This window comes from Kryptolebias marmoratus, linkage group LG24, assembly GCF_001649575.2.
Source record: "Kryptolebias marmoratus isolate JLee-2015 linkage group LG24, ASM164957v2, whole genome shotgun sequence".
Taxonomy (NCBI): domain Eukaryota; kingdom Metazoa; phylum Chordata; class Actinopteri; order Cyprinodontiformes; family Rivulidae; genus Kryptolebias; species Kryptolebias marmoratus.
Window position 1 is genome coordinate 607,428 of NC_051453.1, and position 24,636 is coordinate 632,063.

General features: G+C 40.7%; 1 protein-coding gene across 1 annotated transcript in view; it reads right to left on the reverse strand.

The window, feature by feature from the left end:
• Positions 1-24,636, reverse strand: part of gmds (GDP-mannose 4,6-dehydratase) — a 142,813-nt gene that overhangs the window by 82,436 nt on the left and 35,741 nt on the right. The window contains exons 5-7 of the mRNA XM_017429088.3: positions 12,405-12,597; positions 11,188-11,292; positions 1,070-1,197 (exon numbers count right to left, since the gene is read on the reverse strand). Coding sequence (XP_017284577.1) covers positions 1,070-1,197; positions 11,188-11,292; positions 12,405-12,597 — 426 coding nt within the window. The remainder of the gene's footprint in view (positions 1-1,069; positions 1,198-11,187; positions 11,293-12,404; positions 12,598-24,636) is intronic.

The following is a 24,636-nucleotide window of genomic DNA, read 5'->3' on the forward strand; positions in this document are numbered from 1 at the left end:
GAGTTTGGCATGCATCAAGACTGGGTATTAAATGCTCAGTTTTCTGACTGGAAGGTCTACTACTGAGCTGCAGCTGCTCCCAATGAAGATGGAATGCAGAAATGGAAAAGCGAGACGGAGAAAGTAAGCCATTTTGCCATTTCTATATTTATATTCTTATTTTTCTGGCAGTTTCAGGTCTCCTTACGTATGACTGATCAACAGTCTACTGTTAATCATAGTGACTGATGCTAATCCTCCCTGCTCCTCCTTAACAGCATGAAGCTCCAGCTCTGACACAGTGACCCCACACCGCGCTCTGCTGTTAAACATAAGCACCACGCCGTAACCTCCTCACCCCCAACTCACATCTCAGAACCCCCCACCACCAGCACGTGCACCGCCATCACCTCCTAATAATAACACAGTCCGCTGCGAGGGGTTTGCTGTTAGACATGGCAACCCATCGAGCCTTTCATCTCAACAGCCGTGCACAAGTGCTCCAACCTTGACCTATCACACACACACACACACACACACACACACAGAGGAATGAATGCATCCTACACACATACAATGAGGGGAAAAACCCAGACTTTCAGAGTCTGCTCCCGGACAAGGCGACCCCACTATTCGTTTCATCTCGCCACTCTTCTCCCTGCTTGCTGCTGGCACCATTACCTTAACACAAACACAGTATTTCTGTCATCGTCCTCGGGCCACGGCATTCTCTTAATATCTCTCTTTCTTCTGCAGCCATTAGAGGAATGGCGATGGGGGCCTGAAGGGATCTGGGACGTGGGTGAGTTGTGGGAAACCAGAGTGCAGTCTGTGGCCTCACAGCATGCAGCCTTCTCCTTCTCCTCCCACTGCCCCTTTCTTTCTGTATCTCCGAATCTCTTTTGGCAGAGAATCATAGGAGGCTTCATGCAGATCACATATTATGGCCTCAAATGATCTGGGAAAACACGGCCCGTTAATGCCATGTGTATATATGAACGCTGTTCAGCTTTGAAGCAGTGCACAGACAGTTTGTGTGGATTTCTCTGGGCTTGTGTGTGATAATGACTGTGTGATTTTTTTTTTCTACCTCCACGTAGTCTTTGGCATGGCCCCAGTCCCTCTTGGAGTCCAGGTTGCCGAGGCTGAAGTTCTCCAGTTGGCCCAGGTGGATCTTTGCCACAGAACGGCTGATCTTACGAGTCACAAAGTTTGAACCTGAAACACATATGTTGGCACAGATTGAATGGGATTAATGCTTACAAATGCTCAGTGTATTCCAACACACATAAACAGAAAAGAAACATGGTAGATACATGAAATCAAGACCTCACTGTTGGAGATAGAGTTTTCAGAGATGAATACTAGCATTCTGTGTATCCCTCCAACACCACAGTCTCCCAGACCTCTGCTACTTTTCCAGGCTCTCATTAGCCAAAGCAAAAAACTTGAAATTTAACTCTAAGTCAAATCGATTCTTTACCAACTCATATTACAGCCACAAGTCCCTTTTAGAACCCTTCTCTCTCATTTTCTTCTCTAATTCACTGTTTTGGTGTCAAATCTGGGCTTGAGGCCAACACAAATCTCAGGCCATCTGTCTTTAAACATAAAGAGAAAAAAAAAGCAACAGGCAAGTTCCACTGAAAAATTACAACCGAACAGGACCACCGTGGCTCTGCCGCTGCATCAACCAGTCAAGAATTGCCACACTGACATCTGCCAGATCACCCTGTGGTGCTGCTCATGTGAGGCGGCACACGTGGCAATGTTATCTGTGGGAACACAAATGAGCTTCTTCTGACCGGGACGGTTAGAGATGCTTCTGGGTGTTTTTGGCGGTGTTATGTTCTGTGCTCACGCTGTGGAGAGCTTGTGAATAAATGGCTCAGGCCTCCAACTCAAATACAACATTATACTGATGGAAATCAACACTAAATATTAAGGTGTCATGTCTAATAAAGTTACCATCTGAGTTGAGGCCGCTTGTTAGAGCCTGAGGAGTTCAACTCGTCTGATTTGCTTGTTCAAAAAGCAAAATGGAAGATATGTGGGGATGTGAAAATGTGATTTCAAAGGAACTCAAGTTTGCATCAAAGTTTAGTCTATTTTTAGTTCATGCAACGTTTTCTCTGTGCATAAATCTCCCACAACCTTGTGTTAACCTCTGAAGAGCTCCTACATGCTGGTTTTTGAATGTTGCCTTTAAGTTCTGTGTCCGTCCTGGTTACGGCAGAATAAATCTGGCTCCACACTGTATCACTGTTCCCCTGACATGGAGCAGAGCCTCCATTTAGACACAGGAAAATCCCATGTACCCAATCATACGAATGCACTAAATTTGTAGTAATTATTTCATAGTCAAGCGACAGCGCTGTGCAGGCTGAGCAGAAACAGACCAGGGAAGGTTAGACATGCTTATTTAAGAAAATACAGCATTTTGTGTGTTGGTAGTGGGTCACGTGGTCCTCGTGTCAACGCTTCTTTGTCGCCATTTTGAGCTGGAGCTTAACGAAGTTTAAAGTAAAGTCTGTGCACTAGTCTTGACAATATAGAAAAACTTTCTAACCATCCATTGCTCTTCAGTCTTTCAATCAATATCTCTGACACGTATGGTTAGAAATAGCACGTGTTCACGAAGCGTAGATAAATTGTGAATGGAAACCCCCTCCAATGTCAGGCCTGTCCTGTCTTTGCCTGATTGTCTAATCCAGCCTCAGGGCCATTCTCCAACCTGGCAGATACCAGCACTCTCACTAACCGTAGTCAGATGGTAACAACGATTTTTCTTCTGCTACTGACACATACACAACTGTCAGGTTTGCTCTGATCCATATTACGAGACAGGCTCTTATTTCATCATGGCGTGTGGGACATTCATCATGCAGCAACACACACAATAAGCAATAAAAGGATGCTGTCAAGCTACATCATGTGAGGTGTTTGATCCAGGGCTTTTGGACTTTGACCTGCCATAGCTTCTAAAAGTGATAGCACTTGAGCATGTGCTGCTTGGATTGTTAACATCCTGCCTGTCATTCAAAACTCCCAACTTTAAAACTACAATATCAAGGTTCATCTTTATCTGAAAGAGCAATAAAGCAGAATGTTGCAGCCTGAAATGAAAAGAACAACAGAATGCAAACAATTGGAAAATCACTCAAATATTTTATTAGAAGCAATTCTTTTGTCTATGCCTTGATATATTCTCATATTCTATAGCCGACTTTAGACCTTTATTGCAGCTCTAAAACTCTACAGAAACTAAAATCAGAAGGGTCGGAGACACATTTAAGATGCACGCAACAGCTCTGGGACTGAGAAAAAAAAAGTAATCACAAAATTATCAAGGCCAGCCCTTTATGTTGCAGAAATTGCTTCACTGAGCCAAAGCAATGCCACAAGAGCTACGTCTGGTGACTGAAGTAAATTAGGAGCCAAGGCTTGATTTGATCCAGTGTCCAAGGCAAACTGGAGTTTGCAGGTTAAACACAGGTTGTCTAAACCCCGTAAAGCCCATTTGGCTCTTAAAAAGGTGTCAGAGGTACATGGTGTAGCACAGTACACCAATCAGTAATAAAGTCTATTATTTCCCCCCGAGTTCACCTGTAGTCTCCTTGTAAAGCTCACACCTCTGTTTAGAGTGGCTCCGCTCCCTGCCGTCTCTAATTGGTGCAGCGTGGAGCAGAGCATGGGGCTAATGGACGGCTCCGCCTAGCCTTGGACAAAGCCTGCTCTGTTACAGGCCCTGGTGTTAATGTGTTTCCTTTACTGGCAGCGGCACTCTGGGACAGCCAGAAAGAGGGGGTGGAGGCGGGTGAGGGGAGCTGAGAGGGGAGCTGACAGGAGGTTCTGAGCCCAAACGGGGCAGCGGTGGCCGTTTAACCTCACCCGCAGCCTGGCGGAAAGTCTAATAAAACCGTGGGCCGTGAAAACTGAGCAGACAGCAAAACCCATGCCAGAAACTGACACTCACTCACTTTCTCTCCTTCACTCTCACATAACTGCTTCTTCTCTTTTTTTTCCACCATTACTTTTCATTTATTGGCCAGAGAAGCAACAGGAAACGCGTAGCACACAAGCTTCGTTGGCACAGCTGGGCCCAAGTATGGGGAGGAAAAGGAGGAGGAGGGTGATGAGAAATGTATGGAGATGTCTCCCATCCATTGCCAGGCCATGTGGGCTGAGACAGGATGGGGACAGGAGCTGTCAGCTGGGGGCCTGGGTCTGGGGGAGGAAGGAAAGGGACTGCGGATTTGAGAAGATTTAAGCACAAGAGGCCCCAGTTACTCAACAGATCCTGTTGTTAGAGCCATGCCATAAAGAAAGGTGTCTTATAAAGCCTTAAACTGTGTGACGGCTTAGACCTTACACACCCAGACCTCAAAATGTCTGACTCACACTCATTTATATTACTGTCTGTCAGTCTATTTATGCACATTTACTGAGACTGAACCACAGTGTGATTTATTCAAATCTTTCCTCTGTAACATTTATTCTGAAGACATATTGTGTGGTTGTGGCACAGCTGAATGGCACATTAGCTCTGGAAAAACTGAAAAGTTAGAAGTTTTAAAAGCTATAAAAAAGCAAACCTTGAATCATGCAAACTATTTATCAAGTTAATCTTTGGAGTTTTACTTGCACAGGTAGAACATGCACTTCCTTCCTCTGCCAACTTTCCTTTTCCAGTTTTAACCTAGTTTATGTTTGTTTGTTTTTTTTCATCACCATGCAAATCCTTTCCAAAGGGACATTGATGATGTTACAAAGATCTTCTTTTTCTCAATAAAAATATGGAATGGCTTAGTAATTCAGACTGTTTTAATGAGAAACCATTTAAAAATAGAACTGTGGATTGTTTATTTTCCTGTACAAGGTAAACACAAAGACTTCTTCAGTCTCTTTCAGATATTTGAGTCTTTTATAAATTTGTCTGAACGGGTTATATTTTAAAGGTAGAAAATGAAAAATAGTCATAACATTACTTTGACTGTCATAGAAATCCTTTGGTTTCACATATCTACACACCTGACTTCAACCAGAGCTGCAATCCCATAATCCTGCTCTGTCTTTGAAAACCAGCTTTGGGCAGAGTTAAAGTGAAAAACGTAACCCTTAATGTCCACCTCCACTCCTTTTTCAGATTTAGGTCAACCTTCTGGACTTGTTTACATCAAAATTAATACATACTCATCTTGTGGACATCCTCTTTATCTGCACTGAGTTAGGAGAAAAAGTAGGAACTCTGAGTGATTTAACAGGAAGTCTTTGATGGGTTGGGGGGGGGTTATGGGCTGGCCAAATTCCACCTCGACAGTCAGTGTCTGCCATCAGTGTTATTGCACAATTCATAGGCTGATCTCTGGAGCCTCATTTGAGTCACATCCAAGGCAGGTCATGCACTCTGCTCCGCCAACACAGTTTCTTTTCACACCTGTAAGACTGCTGCCCTCGCTCGGGGCTGACTCAACTGACAGGGAGGGCGTGGAGAGAAAGAAATGTGATGCAAGGAGATTTACAACTGAGCTGGTGGGTTACAAAGTATAAGACAAAGTCCAGGAAAGTCACCTGAAAACAAGTTGTGCAGAACGGCAGGAGAGTAAATTCCAAAAAGTTGGGATGGGGCAACGAAAGGCTGTGAAAATAAGTGGTATGAATAAGAAACAGCTGGAGGACCATTTTGCAATTAATGCCCCTTTTCCACGGGCTCAGGTCTACTCTACAGAGTCCCCCCCCCCCCNCAGCTATGGCCCGTTTCCAAGAGCTCGACTTGGGTCGACCCGCCATGGGGTCAGAGTCTCTCTGTTGTGTGGTTCCCCCCACTTTCAGCTCGCTTCTTAGTACTTCCTGAAACCTCCTCGGCCAGGGTTCTGAGTGAGTCGAGCTGAGCTGAACATTAGCCGTCAGCAGGCCATTGATTGGCCAGGGAGCAGCGTCAATCATAAGAGCATAGATATCCATTAAAATGGCACCATATAAACCAGCACTGTGGTCCTATGAGGAGGTACAGACGCTTCTGTGCTTGACGGCTGATGACAGATTTTGGATGGAGCTTGACTGAATAAACTCCTCTTACGGCCCCCGACCAGCGGCGGGAAGGTGGCCTCGACATTTTTAGAAACTGTGGCAGAGAATCGTGTGTTTTGAGACTTTCTTTTTTCACTTTTATTTACCTGTTGGTGGTAAGTTTTAGGCTGCCACATTGAGGCGGCAATCAGCTGAACAGAAAATCCATTGAGGCGGCAATCAGCTGAACAGAAAATCAGCGAGACAGAGTAGAACCGAGTAGAGCCAAGTCAGGGCAAAGCAAGTCATGCTGAGTCAAGACAATGGCCTAATTATGTTAATTGGTAACAGGACTGGGTACAAAAAGAGTACCAACCCCAACTTTGGAAACCTGCAGTAGAGCAACAACTTGAGGCTCAGTTATCTTCCTGGTGGAGCTGACAAGGATTCAACGCCACACCAGAAGGTTTTCAACTTGTGCAATCGCACCACTCAAAGAAAGCGCTCAGTCAGCAAGATACTTGGTTACCTTGGTGATCTGGGAAAACAAACATTGATTGGAGGGTAGCAATAGGTATGAGTAAAAGGTGAATATGTCTGAAACTCAAACAGGCTGGGAAAAAAAAAGCAAAGAACCTGTGCTGGCTCGAGACCAAAGCTTGTGGAAGGTGTAAATAAAAAGAGAGAGAGAGGTAGAGGACTCTATCATCAACTTCATTTTGAGTCTTTAAAATCCTCTTCACCTGGCCAAAGTTCAGCTGATGTTTAGGCTGGACTCTTTCTGCCCTTTCTCACCAACAAATGAAACCAAAATCAAAAAAAGACCACCTCAGCATTGGGTTCCCGTGAAATCTCTGTGAAATCCACTCACCGGATCACTCCCACCAGAAGATTCCTTTGAAAATAACCTTTTCAATAAACGGAAAACAGATCACCTTACAAACCTATCATGCAATCTGACCTTTTGGACTCAATCTCAACAAAAGCAGAAAGATGAATCCAAGGCATGCAGAGGTTGAGCAGCTGTATGTGTGTTTAAAGGGGCAGCGTTATTCTGACTTCCCCAACACTAACTGTTCTTCTCTCCTGGTTTAACTGTATATTATTCTGTACTTCCAAGCGTGAACCACAGAGCTCTGAGGGAACACAGATGAATGTCCTTCCCTAAATAAACCAGAGGATAAACCGACAACTGAAACTGGTCAGCAGCATCAACACAAATAAAACACAAAATGTGCAGATTTACTGTAGAATTACACCAACAAAGTGCAAATAACTATAAATTAAATTAGACTTTGGTACTTCATGATCAAAATTAAATTTCTGAGGCCTTTCAGGTGCTGTGTTTGTTGAATAAAATGACCAAATAAACACAAAAACCAGCTATTTGCACAAGTTTCACCGCTGATCCCTCGTTCTAGGAGACCGGTGGACTGCGCTGTCTCATATGTCACAGCAATATGGAGTCTATTTAGTTAAAGGTAAATCCTCTCATCAGACTCACCGTGAGAAATGTTTGTTATGGCTAACAGCTAAGCTAACAGTACCACTGTGAAGCGGTCGGCAGATACGGGCTTCTGTTTGCTTTGCTTCAAGCTGGATTTACAGCAGTTATTCTTTTCTTCACGACTGTTCGATTCAGACGTTTTGCTGCAGAACAACGGGAACCGTCTGTTTGTTGGAAGAGGGAACGGTAAGAGAAACCTGAAGCACATTCCTGCTAAGATGAAGTTATTCTGACCTCTCAAAGAGGCAGAAATCTTTGCTGAATCGCACGGAGGGAGCGTTACCCTTTTCTCTGCAGCCAGCAGCCACGACAGCATGACGGCCCACCAGCACGTCATTTTGGCCTCAAAAAGACTTTTGTTAAAGGAAAGAAAAAAAACTTTCACAGCATTTCGTATGTGTGGTAAAGGTGATGTTCAGGCAAGTCAAACAGGCATTAAGCACCTGATCATTGCATTATTATGACTAAAGGTAGGCGTGGTAGCAATCATGTAATCAACAATTCATTGTCAAAAGTGTGTTAGCAAGCAGACACGGTGCAGTAAAACACCTAATGGAGATGCTGAAGGTGTGTCTGACAGCAGGAGAATGATGACAAATGATCTGCTGCAGGTTTATTTGATGAATCATTAAAAAATAAATTAAAATAATGTTGAAAAACTATTGTTCCTGCTGAAAACAGAAGGATTCTGCCTGTGTAAAACCAGATAAGATGCAAAAAGTCCTGACCGAGACAATAAAGCTTAAAGAGGTAACATTTTGCCTCATTTCTACATATACCTGCAAAGTCCAGGGTTTATTCTCTTTTTTAATCAAACAACTGCTTCTAAAACCTACCACAAGAAATAAAATGTAAAATAAAAAGCTATGGACTAGGGCTTTATTTCTTCTGGGTCAAAAAAACAACACAAACAAGAAAATAACTAAACTACTGAAGAGAGCAGGATTACTCAGTGTTCATTTTAACTAATAAAAAAAGAGATTTAGGATACAATTTACCTCTTCACAGGTATCTGAACTAACTTTGTTGCTCAATTTTTAATGTTTTTATTTTTGTTTATTTGTGTGTTTTGTAGTGTTGGTTAGTTTGTTTGTCTCTTAGCTAAATTACTTAAAAGCTAATGAAGACATTTTGGTTAAATTAGATTAAATTTTATTGGTGACCTACAACTTTTTAATAAGACTACGGCTTTGGCGGAGTTTAACCTTTTCTTTTCGTTGTTTAAGTCTGATCTCCTTTGTAAATCATCTTTGGGTTTCATTAAAGGTGATTCACAAATGTAATTAATTTACCTTCTTCTTATAATCCTTGAGGGTCGTTTTCGCACCAACTGGCTGTTACACAAACATCTAGTTAGTGAAACCTGTATCAGGATTTAAAGTACAACCTCACACTCGGACAAAGAAAAACATGCCATGAGGGATAAATAAAGAGCAGCGGACTGCACAGCCAAACACCTCCTCAGTGTGGCAGCATGGCCGTCACGGCGGGCCCCGGGGGCCTGCGTAAACACTGGCCAATCCAGCCAACGCCAGCGCCACACTGGGCTGAGTAACGCCGCCGTGGGACATCTGGCCACAGCTCAGGGCTCCTGAGCCGTAACTCCGAGAAAAGACGGGGAAAAAGCAAAACACAAAGGCCTGCAGGGAGGAAATGCTGAGTGTAAGGAAAGGAAAGAACATGAAACAAGGAAAGGACTGAGTGTGACAGGAATGAAACCATGGAAACGAGAGCGATATGAGAACGAGCCTAAAGGCTGATGATGTCATCAGGAGGGCAGCGAGCTTTGCCCTTATAAGGGCATCACTTCTATGTGTAAAAAAAGCGGCCATATCTTCAATTTCTCAACTGCTTAGCATGTTTCTTCTATCTAAAGTCCTCTGAATTTGGAGGCATTTGTTCTTTTTTTGCAAAAGTTACCAGTCCTTAAACACAGTTAAAAACTTGTTGGTAAATTATTTTTGTCCTGTGTTTTAGAGGGGGAACCTAATATTTCAGCCGTCTGAAATAATCGGTTCCCCCTCTAAAACATGGGACAAAAACAATTTACCAAAAAGTCCTTAACTGTGTTTATTCCTCTCATCATGGACAACAAGTCCTGTGTATTTGAAGACATTTGTTGTTTTTTTGCAAAAGTTACCAGGGGGGAACCTAATATTTCAGCCGTCTGAAATAATCGGTTCCCCCTCTAAAACAAAGGACAAAAATAATTTACCAACAACTCCTTACTTGTGTTTATTCCTCTGTATTATGATATTATTAGCACATTTTATTTTTAAAAGAATGATGTTTTTTTGTTTTTTTAATGAGAAATATTTGCCCCTCTAAACAATTCTGTTAATAGATAAGTCATTATTTACGGAGAGGCAGGAGGAACCGTATCTGATGGGGGAACGCGGCTCGACGTAACAGCAGCAACTCGACACATTGCTGCCCCCTATATGTCAAGAGGACAAATAACACCTTTTCTGTTCTAATTGCCAACCCGCCACAGTGGCGTGTGTGTTGATCAAATTCACCCAACACTTCAAATATTTACCCGCATTTGGCCGGTGGGGGGTGCTAATTTCCACCCGTGACTTCAACACATACTCTAATACTCTGACATAAAGTTAATTTACTAGGTTTGACCAAAACAGCTGCAACTCTGTCATTTCTCAACATCAGATTATCTTAGTTTAAACCTCTGGCATAAAAACTGGCTAAAGTGAGGAAAACCTTTTAAAATCTGACAGAAAACAACATTTATTTTGTCTATTTTATTTTGTTTGTGAGCCAGTTTGACCACAGCATCTCTGCTGAACTGGCAGTAACCCACACCAGTTCCCACACCTATCTATCTGCGGTAACCCATTTACCGGACGACCCCTGACCTTTGGCTGGGTCGTGGCCAGTGCCTTCATTAGGGGATAAATCATAAACACCTGAGCAGCTGACCTGGGCCTGGCGCTGGGGCTGCAGTCATGTGTTGTTCATTCGGAGTGGCGGTGGCGTGTAAATCGGGTTAAACCAGCGCCGGCGACCCTCGGGGCTCGGAGCACATATTAAAAATGTGACCACAACCAGCTCACTATGTGTCACAGTGGGTGTGAGAGCGTGTGTGAAGTGGCTATGGGAAACCTGGCTCCACCAGTGAATAATTCGGACTTTATATAGAGCGTGTAATTGAATACTTTTACACAGTCCAACAACAGGTGAGCGTGTTTTACTGCAGCTTACTGACACCCTGTCACTTATCTCATCCAAAAACAAACAAGTTCATGGAAATGCTCCAACATTTCTGCAATATTGCCTGTGTCTGTGTGTTTGCCTCTCTGTCTGTTAGCAAAATATCTCATGAACTCATGAAGGGTTTTACTGAAACTCTCAGACGTACAATTACAACTTTTGGAGTAAGACGTCTGCCATAGCCAGTCAACCTTAGCGAACACAAAAAAGGCTGTAATTCAGCCAGTTTTATAGATTCTGGGCTAAAATGGGACCTGGTAGTATCTGAGAGTCATCCCCGTCACATTTTCTGAGCACAAACAAATCATGAAAGAGCTTCATTTAAAGCTTTAGCATGCAAGGCAGAGGGAGATGAGCATTCCTCCAGGAAATGCTCGTTTGTAATAGGTTTTTACATCTCCTCGTGGAGCACATACTTTCATCTCCTCCAGTTGTCCTGAAAGCAGGGAATACATTTCACTGACCTCTCTTTGGGCTCTCGTGGTTAAAGAGGATCCCGTTGACAGCGAACATGTTGTAGGCCTCACGGAAGTTCACCACAATCCAGTAGGCGTACAGCTTAGCAGCTCCTGAGACGACAGGCAGAGGAGGAACAACAGACAGGAAGGAAGGAAATCTGAGTCAAAGTTGTTGTTTTTTTACAAACTAATATTTGATTTGAGTTGAACTGAGCAGCTTTCAGCTCGTCTTGATGCTTGAGAGAGCAGAAATAATTTCATCTCCACCTTATTATTCTGTTTTATCCATTTCTGATCAGCGTTCTCTTTCGGTAGTCTACAATCCTTTAAGGGGGTCTTTCTGTCACTAAGTGGGGCGTCTGCAATCCTATCAGGAGCCTAACATCTGTAAGGAAGATAAAACACTTAATAAAGTTTTAAGACCATTTTTTGAGCCGAAGGTGCATCACTGAATGAAAACCTGTGTTTAAAGGGATAAAAACTGAAAAATAAGATGATAAAAGATACAGGCAGCTGCGTGTACAGTTGTACTACAGTTGCACTACAGTTGCACTACATGCCACTGTAAACAGATCCCATCTGGCTGTGAGGAGGATGAATCTGAGACTTCTGCTGATTGACCAAAAGCAGCTGCGCTCTCATCCTCATCCTCCCTTCTCCTGTAATGAGCTGAATACCAAGGCGGACGAAGGGAGGTGCCTGTTGATTAAGGTATAGGTCAGGACGTACAATAAAGCTGAAGGGAGGTCGCCGTGGCAACGCCCGCCTCCATCGTCCCAGGTCTAATTAATAAAGAAGCAGCCCTTCTCATTAAAGGCGCTCGCCTCCCTTCCAGCTTCAGACCGAGTGCTGACAGATGGGGAAAGTGTCAGTCAGGAGAGCGTTTAGACAACACAGAACATAAAACCTGATCGCTAACACACGTGTGCAGCCCGTGTGTGTGTGTGTGTGTGTGTGTGTGTGGAGGCTGAAAGTGAGTGCTGAGTGCTGTGGATATAAAGGTGTCTTTGTTAAACTGAGAGCCACTCCAGTCCTCAATCAGACATTTGGCCTCAGGGTGTGGAGAGAGCTCAAACGGAGTCTGAGCGCTGAAGCACTCCTCTATTCACCGACACACACACACACACACACACACACACTCCTAAATGCACAAAGAAAAAGTGCTGCAGATGAATCCAGCAATCTGCATTTGTATGTTCTTAAATGCAACTCTCTGCAGTTACCGTAAGGTGAACGAGGGTAGAAGGGAGTGGTTTCCTTCTGAGGGATCTCCTGGACTTTGCCGTACAGCTCGCTGGTGGAGGCCTGGTAGAATTTAACGCTGCTGGTCAGACCACACGTCTTAATGGCATCCAGGAGGCGCAGCGTGCCGACCCCGTCCACGTTAGCGGTGTACTCGGCCAAGTCAAAGGAGATCTGCGGGGGAGAGAGAAACAATAACCATTAGACAGGAAAACAAAAGGTTTCTACAGTGAAACAGAAAAGTAATCATTCAGCGTCAGAGATGCAGCTGAAAACCCACATGAGACAGAAATTAACTTTAAAACTAATTCTAAAAACTAAAAACTCTCTCTTAATTCTTTCAGGCTGATGCGTTTTTACAGAAAATTGCCACGTTTTAACTTTAAGTTTAAAGGTTTTATTTTTGTATTCTTGGAAATGTTATTTGATGTTTTGTGTCATCAAGGTTTTTGTGTTTTTTTATTTATTTGCTGTAGGGTTCATTTTATTTTGGTCTGATATCTTATTTTCTTTGGTTTTGTCAGGTTTCTTGTCCTGTTTTTGTTTTATTATTTATTATTCTTGTTTGTTTGATGTTTAATTTCAAGTGCTGCTGTCTGAAATCATGTTTTCTGTTACAATGTTGTTTTCTTTTAAAGTGTTTTTTTAAACCTATGACGCTTTTGTGTAGGGAAAAATTTAGCTGTTTTCTAATTTAAAGATAGTTGAAATCTTGTCATGGATGGGATGTCTTTTCTGTTATGTTGTTGTTTCTTTTAATTGTTTTAAGTTGTTTTTTAATTAGAAATCTTTTTTGTTGTATTTTTTGTGTTTTGTTCAGAATAAAATTGTTTTCCATTTCAGAGCCACTGTAGTTTTATAAGGAGTGCTGTATTCACAGCGCTTGGAAACTAAACGACTTGAAAACAAATAAAATAAATCAGCCCAGCTTGATTCACGTTACAGATCACATTCTAACCCAGTCACAGGAAACAGGATGTTTGGGTCGATCCTGGAGCCCATTAGAAAGCTTATACCTCCAAATTCATACTCCAACTCCCAGAATCCCCTGTTCCAGCGCAGGGAACTTAATAAACACTTGGGGAGAAATGAAGTTTAAATTAGAAATGGCTGTGCACACGCATGGTTCTGTGTGCTCGGACTGAGCCCGGCTGTGTGTGTGCCAGGACGGCCTCGGGCTCCAAATCAGGCATGACGGTTAAAAGCCGTGCTGGTTCGTGGTCGCCTCACCTGGAGCGAGCGGCCCGGGCCACGTCTGAACGGCGGGNGGGGGGGTTTCACACCAGCGCTGTGCACACGGCCAGATAAAGACTCCTTATTTCAAGCTGGGAGCCGAGAACACTGGGCCTCTATTCCAGCCAGGGCGCGCGCACGCACGTGCGCGCGCACGCACGTGCACGCACACGGCGAGCAGGTTTAATCAGGTTCAATTACACTCCGCAGCTCAGGGTAATTACCTGTGACGCTCCACTCATGCTTTTACTTTGCATTCTGGCCTTTTCATTTAGATTTTCATCAGTTACAAGAGAAAGCGAGAGGGCACTTTGTACACAAACGCAGCACACGTTGCACGGTTTTAATTCATGCCCAGAAGACTAAAGGTGGAGAGGATTATTCTAACATTTGGATCAAACAGAGAGCACTGACACCTAAATATCAGGATGCTATTGGAAGTTTCACAGCTTTACATACAGAAAGTTTAGCTTTGAATTTATTTAATCAGAATTCACAACATGAAATAATGCAAAGGAGGATTCAGAACCAGGCCAGTTCGACACTAAAACACTGTAAAAATAGCTCCTCAGCTGAGATTTAAAGTCCTTAAAGGCTTATATAAACAGTTTATCTCATCATAGAGGGAGAAAAATAAGAAATGCTTTATCCACAGGTGAGACGCTTCCCTGACAGTTTGGTGTCACGTCATTGTTACAGGGACTGGATAAAAATAGATGGTTGATGTGTCCTTAAATTTAACATTTGTAAGCAAAGTTTGTGGAAACAGCTGAATTGACTGAAAATAGGGTCAAATTTCTGCAGAAGCTGCGTGTTTCAGCACTGATGCTCTCCATCACCCTGAGTGATCCCCAACTTTTACTCTTGACGGTCGTCTTTCTCGTCCTTTCTCTCTTTTCTTTCCTCATCTGGCAGCAGATTCACTCTTATTTTATACCTAAACGTCTCCTCCAAGATTCAATGCCTGTCTGACTCCGCCGTAAACGTACACAGACGACCACCAGCCGAATGGGACTCAAGTTTCCACCTGGTTTTCAGCAGAATCAGCCAAGTGCTTTGTTTACACTGAGTGTGGACCCGCATTTCAGAAAACAGCAATATAACTGATAAACTACTGGAGTACATTATTTTAAAATGTACCATTTGATAGAGATCAGGACAGCCTTTTTATGTTTGATTTAATTTTTTGCACCTCTAAGTATCAAACCAGAGCTTGAAAATTATGTTAATTATGATCAAACAGTAACGGAGCCAACAAGTGTTTCTGTTTTTGCTGTTTTGGTTGATTGTTTTTTAGTTTTTGAGGAAAATGTCCACTCATTATGTGAGCAGAAGGCTTGAAATTTGTTTAAAAATTTAAAATCACAGTCAAATGTTAAGATATACATTTATTATTTGGGTTATTTTATTAAGAGGAAAAAAAATGTGAATTTGATTGTCCAAATAATAATTTTGGTAAAATTGTTCTGAATAAACTCAAAGTTCTCTCTTTTGCTTGGTCAGCTTCTTGATGGATGAGCTGAATAAAAATAAGCAAATTCAAATATTTTATTTAAGAGTTATTCTGACACTTATTCTACTTTTATAACCAGTGAAAGAAATAAAACACTCACATACTACAAATATGGAATAATCCCATTTCCCCTCCATCTTCACATTTGTTTTACTACAGGTCATATTTTATTCAATAACCCAATTTAAAGATGATACTTGGTCATCAGAGGCTCTGCAGCTTTAATGTGAATAAAAATAAACAAATCCATCCAAAAAAGCAAAAGAAAAATAACTATTCTTTCTAGAACAGACAAGTATTAAATGCTACAATTTCACTTGGCTGTGGAATAAAGCAAAGCTGTTAAGTCACAGAATTAAAAAGTCTCATATAAGAAGTTTATTTAAAAGGTCCAACAAGACCAAACCTGAGCTCCACAACCTTCATTCTGCTCAACAGAGACGTAGAACATCACAAACAGGAACCAGAGGAAGAAGAAGGAGCAGAAATCTAAGGGAAGAGGGGAAATAATGAGCTTTATTTCATGCTGTAACGTTCTACAGCAAGGACCCTTCTCTGCCCACCTTTCTTTGGGTTAACCTCCACAGATGAAGTGCACAATACAAACACACACACACACACACAGAGGGTATCAAAACCAGCTGACAGGGGCAGGGTCCAGGATGCCTTGACAACTTAAATCAAACAAATTGCTTTAATGCCTCCATTCTCTGTCATTATGTAAGGCCCAGCCTGAGCGTTGACGGTTTTAAAGCCAGACGTGTGTGTGTGTGTGTGTGTGTGTGTGTGACTGCTGGGCCCCTCAGACGACCTGGCAGATATTGTTCTGTTCTGGGAAGTTAGCCAGGCTCTGTCAGCATTGGGGGTCCACCGACAAGGAAATATTTCACCTGAAAGAAAGCCAAGCATTTAAAAAGGTTCTAAATGTACAGGATATTCGTGCTGCAGTTTCTTTCCTGCTCACACACAGGGGCCTGTTGAAATGCATGCTTGGAGCTGAGGAATGTGTGTGTGTGTGTGTGTGTGTGTGTGTGTGTGTGTGTCGTGACAGATGTATAAATATGAGCCGTGGCCTCAGAAGGAAACGCAGACTTCAGCTTGGATATACACAGGTGGAGGAAAGTTGTTCATTAAGCTTTTTTAAACTTGTTTTATTCTCATATTTTACTGGTTTTATTTTACTAAATTATCTTGTTGCATTCATTCAAGTTGTTTAATCAATTTACGATGTAAAACTTAAAATGACTGTTTTATTTCTCCTTTAAGCTGAAACATGTTGCCCTTCATACAATCTTTATGTTACAAATAATAATAAAACATTTAAACAATACTATTAAAAAATACCAAAAGATTCTAAAAGTTTATAAAAGTAGATCATTTCATAAGGATTTAAAAGGGTTTGTTATATTACTGTTTTATTATGATGAGAGGGTTGCGGACGCCACTGTTGCTTTCGGGGTTGGGTTTCGTAGTTCAGCTACTCCCCTTGTTAGTGGATTAGCAAAAGCCCCCACACACTAGTCTGAGTAAGGGAGGGGGGGGATAGTGGGTTATGTGTCATTTTCAGGATTTTCTTTTTTTCATTTATTATTTATCTTATTTTACTCAAAATATTTGTGCATTTTGTGTTGACTCTGCAACATTTGTCATTATAATACTGTCTCAGGGAAAAAATAATTATGGAACAAGTTGAGGCTAATAATATCGCCTACATAAAAATCACAAGCTGGAATGTGAGGGGACTTAGGAAACAAATTAAACTAAAACAGGTCATAAATAGGATTAAACAGCTTAAATCAAAGATAATTTTTCTTCAAGAAACTCATTTAACAAATAGTGAAATAAAATTTATAAGAAATAGATGGCGGGGCCAAGTGATACATGCGTCGTATAATAACTATGGAAGAGGTGTAAGTATCTTGATCCACAAAAGCATACCATTCCAAATTCTAAAAACAATACAAGACCCAGCTGGTAGGTATGTAATTGTCCAGGGCAACATCCTCTCAATCACTTTAAATTTAGTAAGTTTATACGGTCCAAATGAAAATAAACCAAAATTTTTTGAAGATTTGTTTCTTACTATAGCCACTCTTCAAGGATTTTATGTAATTGGGGGAGACTTTAATTGTACCTTAAATCCAAAGGTAGATCGATCAACAGGCTCAGAAGTCTATAAAGCCCACACTAGAAAATTAATAAATCAATATATGTTAGATATCAATTTGGTGGAAGTGTGGAGAGAACTAAATCCTGACAAAGTTGAATTTTCCTGTCACTCAGGTATGCACAAATCCCTCTCGCGTATAGATTATTTTCTTGTTTCAAGAGAACTTTTATCAAGGATCAAACATTGCCAGTATGACAGCATAGTAATCAGTGATCATGCCGCTATCTCACTTAATGTTCACATAGAAAACTTTGTCCATAATCCACTCCGATGGCGGTTTCAAGCAAGATGGCTACAAGATCGAAACTTTATTAAACTGATGGGGGAGAAGATAGATAGTTATTTTGAATTAAACACAGACCAAACTTGTGCTTCAGTGAGATGGGAAGGATTCAAAGCATATATTCGAGGTGAAATTCTTAGCTACACAAGTACGAAAAACAAGCAGCATAAACAACAAATGGATAGTTTGGACAAACAAATAAAAATTTTGGAATTAGACTTAAGTACGAATGACGACCAAACAAAACAGAGTGAACTATTACGTTTGAGATCTGAATATAATAGGTTATCTTCTGAGGCAGCAGCAAAAAGCTTAATGTGGTTAAAACAATCTTATTATTACCAAGGAGAAAAAGCGGGGAAACTCTTAGCATGGAGAATTAAGAAAACCCAAAGTGAAAGAGCAATTAACAGTATAAGGGCCCCCTCTGGAAGGGTAACAGTAGATCCATCTGAAATTAATGACTGCTTTAGACAATTTTTTGTTAAACTATATAAGTCAGAGTGTTGCCATGCGTCAGAAGAGCAAGACGTATTTTTAGTCCAACTTCAGTTCCAGACACTCTCAGAAGAAGCAAAAACGGAGCTGGACATAAATGTAACAATTGAAGAAATTTCACAAGCCATACAGAGTATCAGCAGTGGTAAAGCTCCTGGGCCAGATGGCTTCCCCATTGAATTCTACAAAGCTTTTAAAGAAAAACTCATAGTTCCTCTCTTCAACATGTATGAAGAAGCATTTAGAAACCAAGTCCTCCCACCCACTCTAAGACAAGCAATGATCACACTGATATTAAAACCTGGTAAACCCCCTGAAGAGTGCTCTTCATTTAGACCAATAAGCCTGATGGGGGTTGACACCAAAATACTCTGTAAGGTTTTAGCAAAAAGATTAGACCCCTTTATCGCAAATTTAGTCCATAACGACCAAAATGGTTTTGTGCCAAAACGTCAAGGGTTTCACAATGTAAGAAGAGTCTTAAACATAATCCATGAGAAATTTGACGCTAAAGATACAGCTTTATTATCACTCGATGCACGTCAGGCTTTTGATAGAATTGAATGGTCATATCTGTTTAATGTCCTCCCGAGATATGGATTTGGACACAATTTCCTCAAATGGGTTAAGCTCTTGTATACAAGTCCTGAAGCCAGCGTTTGGACAAACAACTTAGCTTCCAAATCCTTTACCTTAGAACGTTCTACTCGCCAGGGTTGCCCTTTATCGCCAATGTTATTTGTTCTAGCTATAGAACCCTTGGCAATGATGATAAGAATGCGAAGTGATCTATCTGGCATTCAATTGGGGGGCCAAGAGCATAGATTGGCATTGTACGCTGATGATCTGATAGTCTTTTTGACAAAACTGTCTACCAGCGTTCCAAATTTAATGCATCAAATGGAGCTGTTTGGTAATTTCTCTGGCTATAGAATAAATTACTCAAAGTCCTCAATTCTATTTTTGAACAGGGATGAAAGACTGAGCCCAGTTGTACAGACCCCGTTTATTAATGCAGGAGAGGGATTTGTGTACCTTGGTGTTAAAATTACCCCAGACATTAAAACAATTGTAGCAACAAACTATGATCCTTTGATTAGTGAAGTAAATGAGTCATTAAATAAATGGATGATATTGCCCATATCAATGATTGGCCGCATAAACATGATCAAAATGAATATATTACCTAAATTTTTATATCTGTTTCAGTCAATTCCTTTACCTCTTTCAAAACAATTTTTTGATGGATTAAATAGTATTTTTAATAGATTTATTTGGAACAATAGAAAACCTAGACTAAGACTTCGCCTGTTGTACCTCCCATATGAAAGGGGGGGCCTACAACTCCCTAATTTAAAATGGTATTACTGGTCTGCACAGCTGCGCTCAGCCATGTTTTACTTTTCAACCGAAACACCTCCGGCGTGGGTAAAAATTGAACAACTAATAACAAAACTTAGATTAAATTTGTATTTGTATTCTGCAAGGCCAAAACAACTGCTAAAAATGACAAAAAAACCCTTTTTAAAAAACACAATTGATGTTTGGCATGGGACCCATCAACACATTGGAGATGCCCCCCCCATGTCATCTTTTTCACCCATTTGGGGGAACCGATATTTCAGGGCCGGTCGAGCTGACGGAGGCTTCAAAATGTGGGCAAGTAAAGGTGTGGAGAAACTGGCAGACCTTTATAGGGATGACAGGCTCCTTACATTTGAGCAGTTATGCCAAATATATAGCATCCCAAAGAAACACTTTTATAAGTATTTGCAAATAAAACATTTCATTATGTCAAAACATAAACAGATTGAATCCAAGCCCCCACTGTCACACCTAGAGAATATTGTAGTAGAAAACCTGGAGAGAAGAGGACATATTTCTTTATTTTATGCAGCCCTATTAATGTACGATGAGGAATCCACTGCAGATAGACTAGACGCATGGAGATCTGACATCCGAGAAGAGATACTAGTGTCTGAGTGGGAAACTGCATGTTTAAAAGCCCAAAAACAATCAATTAACACGAGGATGAAGCTCCTACAGTACAAGTGGTTGATGAGAACTTACATAACTCCAGTCAAACTGAATCGCTGGTCACCCAACATACCAGACAGCTGCAGTAAGTGTTTAGTTGGAACAGGAACTCTTTTTCATTGTGTATGGGAATGTCCAAAATTACAACAATTCTGGAACTCAGTTCTTCAAACCTTGTCAAAGATTGTTGGAGTGAATGTACCTGCTGAGGCTAAATTGTGTATTTTGGGGATTTATCCAAAGAACTGTGTGTTTAGTCCCAGACAGTCGAATCTGATTGACTTTGGACTCTTGCAGGCCCGGAGATTAATTTCTCTGTATTGGAAGAAGATGGACATACCGTCAAATCCCGTGTGGGTGAGGGAGATGGCAGCATGTATGACACTGGAGAGACTCACTTATATTATAAGAGGAAAGGGAACGAAATTTGAAGAAGCATGGTCACCGTTGACCAAGTTTTTGGAACAATACAAAGGAAACTGAGAGGACGACGATACAGACTGCAGAGTCTGTTATTTATTTATTTTTATTTTATTTCTATTGTCCAATATGTGTAGTTTTTTATTTATTTTTTTATTGTTATGTCTTTATATTTGTGTATTTTGGGGATTAAGTTGTTCAATGTAAATGTTAAATGTGCCAATCACTTGTTAAAAGTTATAAAATTCAATAAATATAATGTTTAAAAAAAAAAAAGTAGATCATTTCTACAGTTAATAATCATTATTGTTAAATTAAATATTAAACATAAACTACTTAAATGCCATATACTGTAAACTAGAATTAGTTTCTATTAGAAATGCTGAAAAATACAAACTTAAGACTTTAAGAAAATAAATCTAATAATATTGACAGTTATTTATTTTTAAAGCACATTTAAGTTTTTTTTTTCTTTAAATAATTTAAAAACATATTTTTATTTTTACCTTCCTGCAATTTCACTCCAGTTTCTGATTCCACTTGGATTAAATCTTTTAAAAATAAAATAACCCTGAAATAAGAAGAAAGAAATGAAATTCCCCCTCATACCATGAATGAAAAGCAAAAGAAAAAAGACTGAGAGACTGAAGACAGTGTTTTATTAAATATATAAATTATTATAGCCCAGATGAAGGTTTTACAGATAAATCCAAAGTTTTGGAGCTAATTTAAATCTAACATCTTTATTCTGAACTTTTAAACAACAAGAAAGAAAACCTGTAACAGGGCTGCAGAGTCAGAAGGGACTGAAAACAAAAGAATATCTGATAAATGAATAAATAAATCACAGATTTGTAAGTTTCTGGTAAAAACCTGAAGGAAACATGAAAGCAGGACTGAACTGCTGATCTGTGTCACCTTCTCATCTTCGCAGACTGCAGAGCCTGCGACTTCAATAAAACAAGATAAAAAGATAAAATAACCGAATGGCCCCGGAGGCAGAGAGCTCAGAAGGAGAGGCCCGTTTGCTGTTTATGTTTTGGTGTGATGTGTGGGCGTTTGTGGAGAGAAACCGCAGTCAATTACACCTTAACTCGTCCCATTACAGCCCAGCTGAAATCAGAGCAAAGACAAACAGACGGATGTTCCCTCCAGGAGAGAAACCCACACGCTGCCAGGCGGCAACACCAAACATGATGCCCATTTTCCATGTTTTTAATTCTTCAAGCTGCAGCCGAAGCTACTGTTGCTGTCTGTGAGGCCACACTGAAATCCCAAACTGCAAACAGATCATCATCATCATCATCTGCTGCTGCCGGCTGTGATGAAACCCAGAGGGGGATTCTCTCCACCTCCAGTCTCGTCTTGGTAAAACTATGACACCCAAACGTGTCTGCACATAAACACACACCTCTTAGACAAACATACAGTAAGTGTTATTTTTCAGTAAGTGCCTTTCCCTGAAATGCAGACACAATAAAAACCAAACAAACTAATGGGGACGTCTGACCTGAATGAGACAAAGACGTGCACTGCATCATCCTTCTGGAACGCATCCTACGCTTATCTTGTGTTTTCTTAAAACGAATCACAGCAACAGCATCATTCCCCGATGGGAGCAGGCAGCAAGTGAAAGTACAGGTAAGAACACCTGTCAGGTCGCCACATCGGAACATTGTTCTAATTTAATGAGCTGTCATTAAACTCCACCTGAAGGAAGTCAAACTGTAAGTTTATTAATAGAGCCTCCATTCACGTATTACAACAGTTTTCACACTTCGAATGGTGCAAGAGCTGTTTTCTAGCTCGATTATAAATGGATGTAAAAAATATGAATGATCCGAATTCCAGAGGCCTAAAAGACAGGCTTCAAGACTTCATCCCCTGTAAAGATTTCTCAATGTTTAGAAAATCCTTCACAGACATTGTGACTCCTTGAGATGCATCCCTGCAAATGTAGAAAAGCAAAATAAAACAGACTAATATGGAAGTTGGCTTTAAACACCAAACACCTGCCGTGCATGAGTGCTGGAACTATACGAACATGCTTCAAAATTCAGCACAAGTAAGAAAATTATCATTTGTGTTCGTCTGAACAACCTTGACAAATAGGTTCCCTGATAAAATGAGATGACTTTTGACAGCATTAAGAACATTTTAATGAATTAACCTGTTATTTAGTTTTAACAGGAACAACAATCTGCTTGAATCACTTCACCCAGTGGCTTTCCTGTTAAATTTAATGTAAGACTTTATACTAAATAACTGATAATTAGCCAAAAATCAAACAAACAATGATATATTTAAGGGTTGTATGCAGCAGAAACTGAAAAGTACCACTTTGGCCCGTGACTTCATTAACTAAAGCAAACTCAGACTTAATATTTCAGTTTTGAAAATATTCAGGATCTGCTGTATTTTGCAGCCACCAGGATGTTTTGTTTGGTGTAGTTTCTTCAGTAAAAGGAGAGATAAAGTCCATGAATTCATTAAATATAAAAGCCACGTGTGACAAACAGCTCTCTGCATGCTCCGCTTTCTCTAAATCTTCTTAACAAGAATTATTCTCACTCAAATAAAGTTCAGAATAGAAACGGTTTCTCTCTTCATATTTTCTGTTTTTTACTTGTCTAGAACTGGGACCTTGTTGTTCTGATATTTGGACCTGGATGTGTAACTGTTACATTGGTGCAAATGGATGTAACACACAAATATACAAAAAGTACACACTTTTGCTCTTTGAGTAGCAGATAGTTTCCATCCAGGTTCTGTTAATATGTGCAGAAAGTGTTTATTTCTGTTGAAGACATTTTACATTTCAGATTTATTCAGGTTTTCTTTAAAAAAAGCAAAAGTCTGACGTTCTTTGCCATTATTCTGCCTCACTTTTGTGTCTCTGGGGAGCTGGTGCCAAGTTTGAAGGCTGTGTTTGCAGCAGTAACTAAAAATAGTAACTCAGTCTGGCTTTAACTTTACTTTGGGATGGAAATCGTCACTAAATTTGGGTTTAAGTTTCATAGCAACATGCTAAACAAAGATAAAATGCTTAGGTTCAATTTCAAAAGAGATTTGATCCCTCATTTGTTCAGGTGTTTCGTTTATTGTGTCTATTCACCATAAGGACACTTAACGTTTTAACACAGCCACATAATGGGACGCTAAACACTGAACTACTTAAAGAGGGCTTAAAAGATGGGATTTATAAGATAAACCTAAGTGCCATAAACATAAAAGAGAATTCACAGTGAACGCTAGTTTTTCAAATATCAGATATGCACATGGCGGGGCACGCATCCACCCACTAATCCCCCACCTCTGATGTTCACTCATCATTACAATCTCTGCATTTTTCTGTCTGATTACAGGCGTCTTCTGCTCCGTTAGTGCAAGTGTTGCTGCAGCTATGGCAATGAACAAATACAAGTACACACATCAGGTGAACGGGGACGGAAGGGTGGGAAGCCGGAGCATGGAGAGTACGTGCTGAGAAAGTTTGTGTCAGGGCAGGCAGACTGAAGGCTGGAGATTGACTGTCAAACAGAGTCTGGAAAGTCCCCATCAGCCTCCTGGCACGCCTCCCTACCTGTTGTTGGTGTCATTTCAATATGAACAGGTGGTGACCAATCCCCCCAACGCTCCTGTCCCATTCATCTTCAACGGCATCAAACACAGACAAGACGAAGGATTTCTGAGCCAACGCAGTCAGTCAATTGTCCAGCGCTCGTTATTTTATTCAAAGTTCACAACAGCTGCCAGAAGTACATCGTCTCAAAGAGTCATTGGAAGTTAGATAACAAGAAAGCATTTCTGAGACTTCTGATTTACGCCAAAGAGTCACAGTTCAACAAACATCTGATTTAATAATGGCACTCTTTATCAAGTTCAACAAGTCTTTAACTAAAAAATTTGATTCAGTTCTTTTTAAAAATAAGAATTATGTACAAAATTGTCAAAATGATATTATAACCAGGAGTTATGTTTAAATGTCTTTTTTTTGTCTAACCTTTTATGATCTAAATGATCTAAATCCACCCATCCATCCATCCACCCACCCACCCA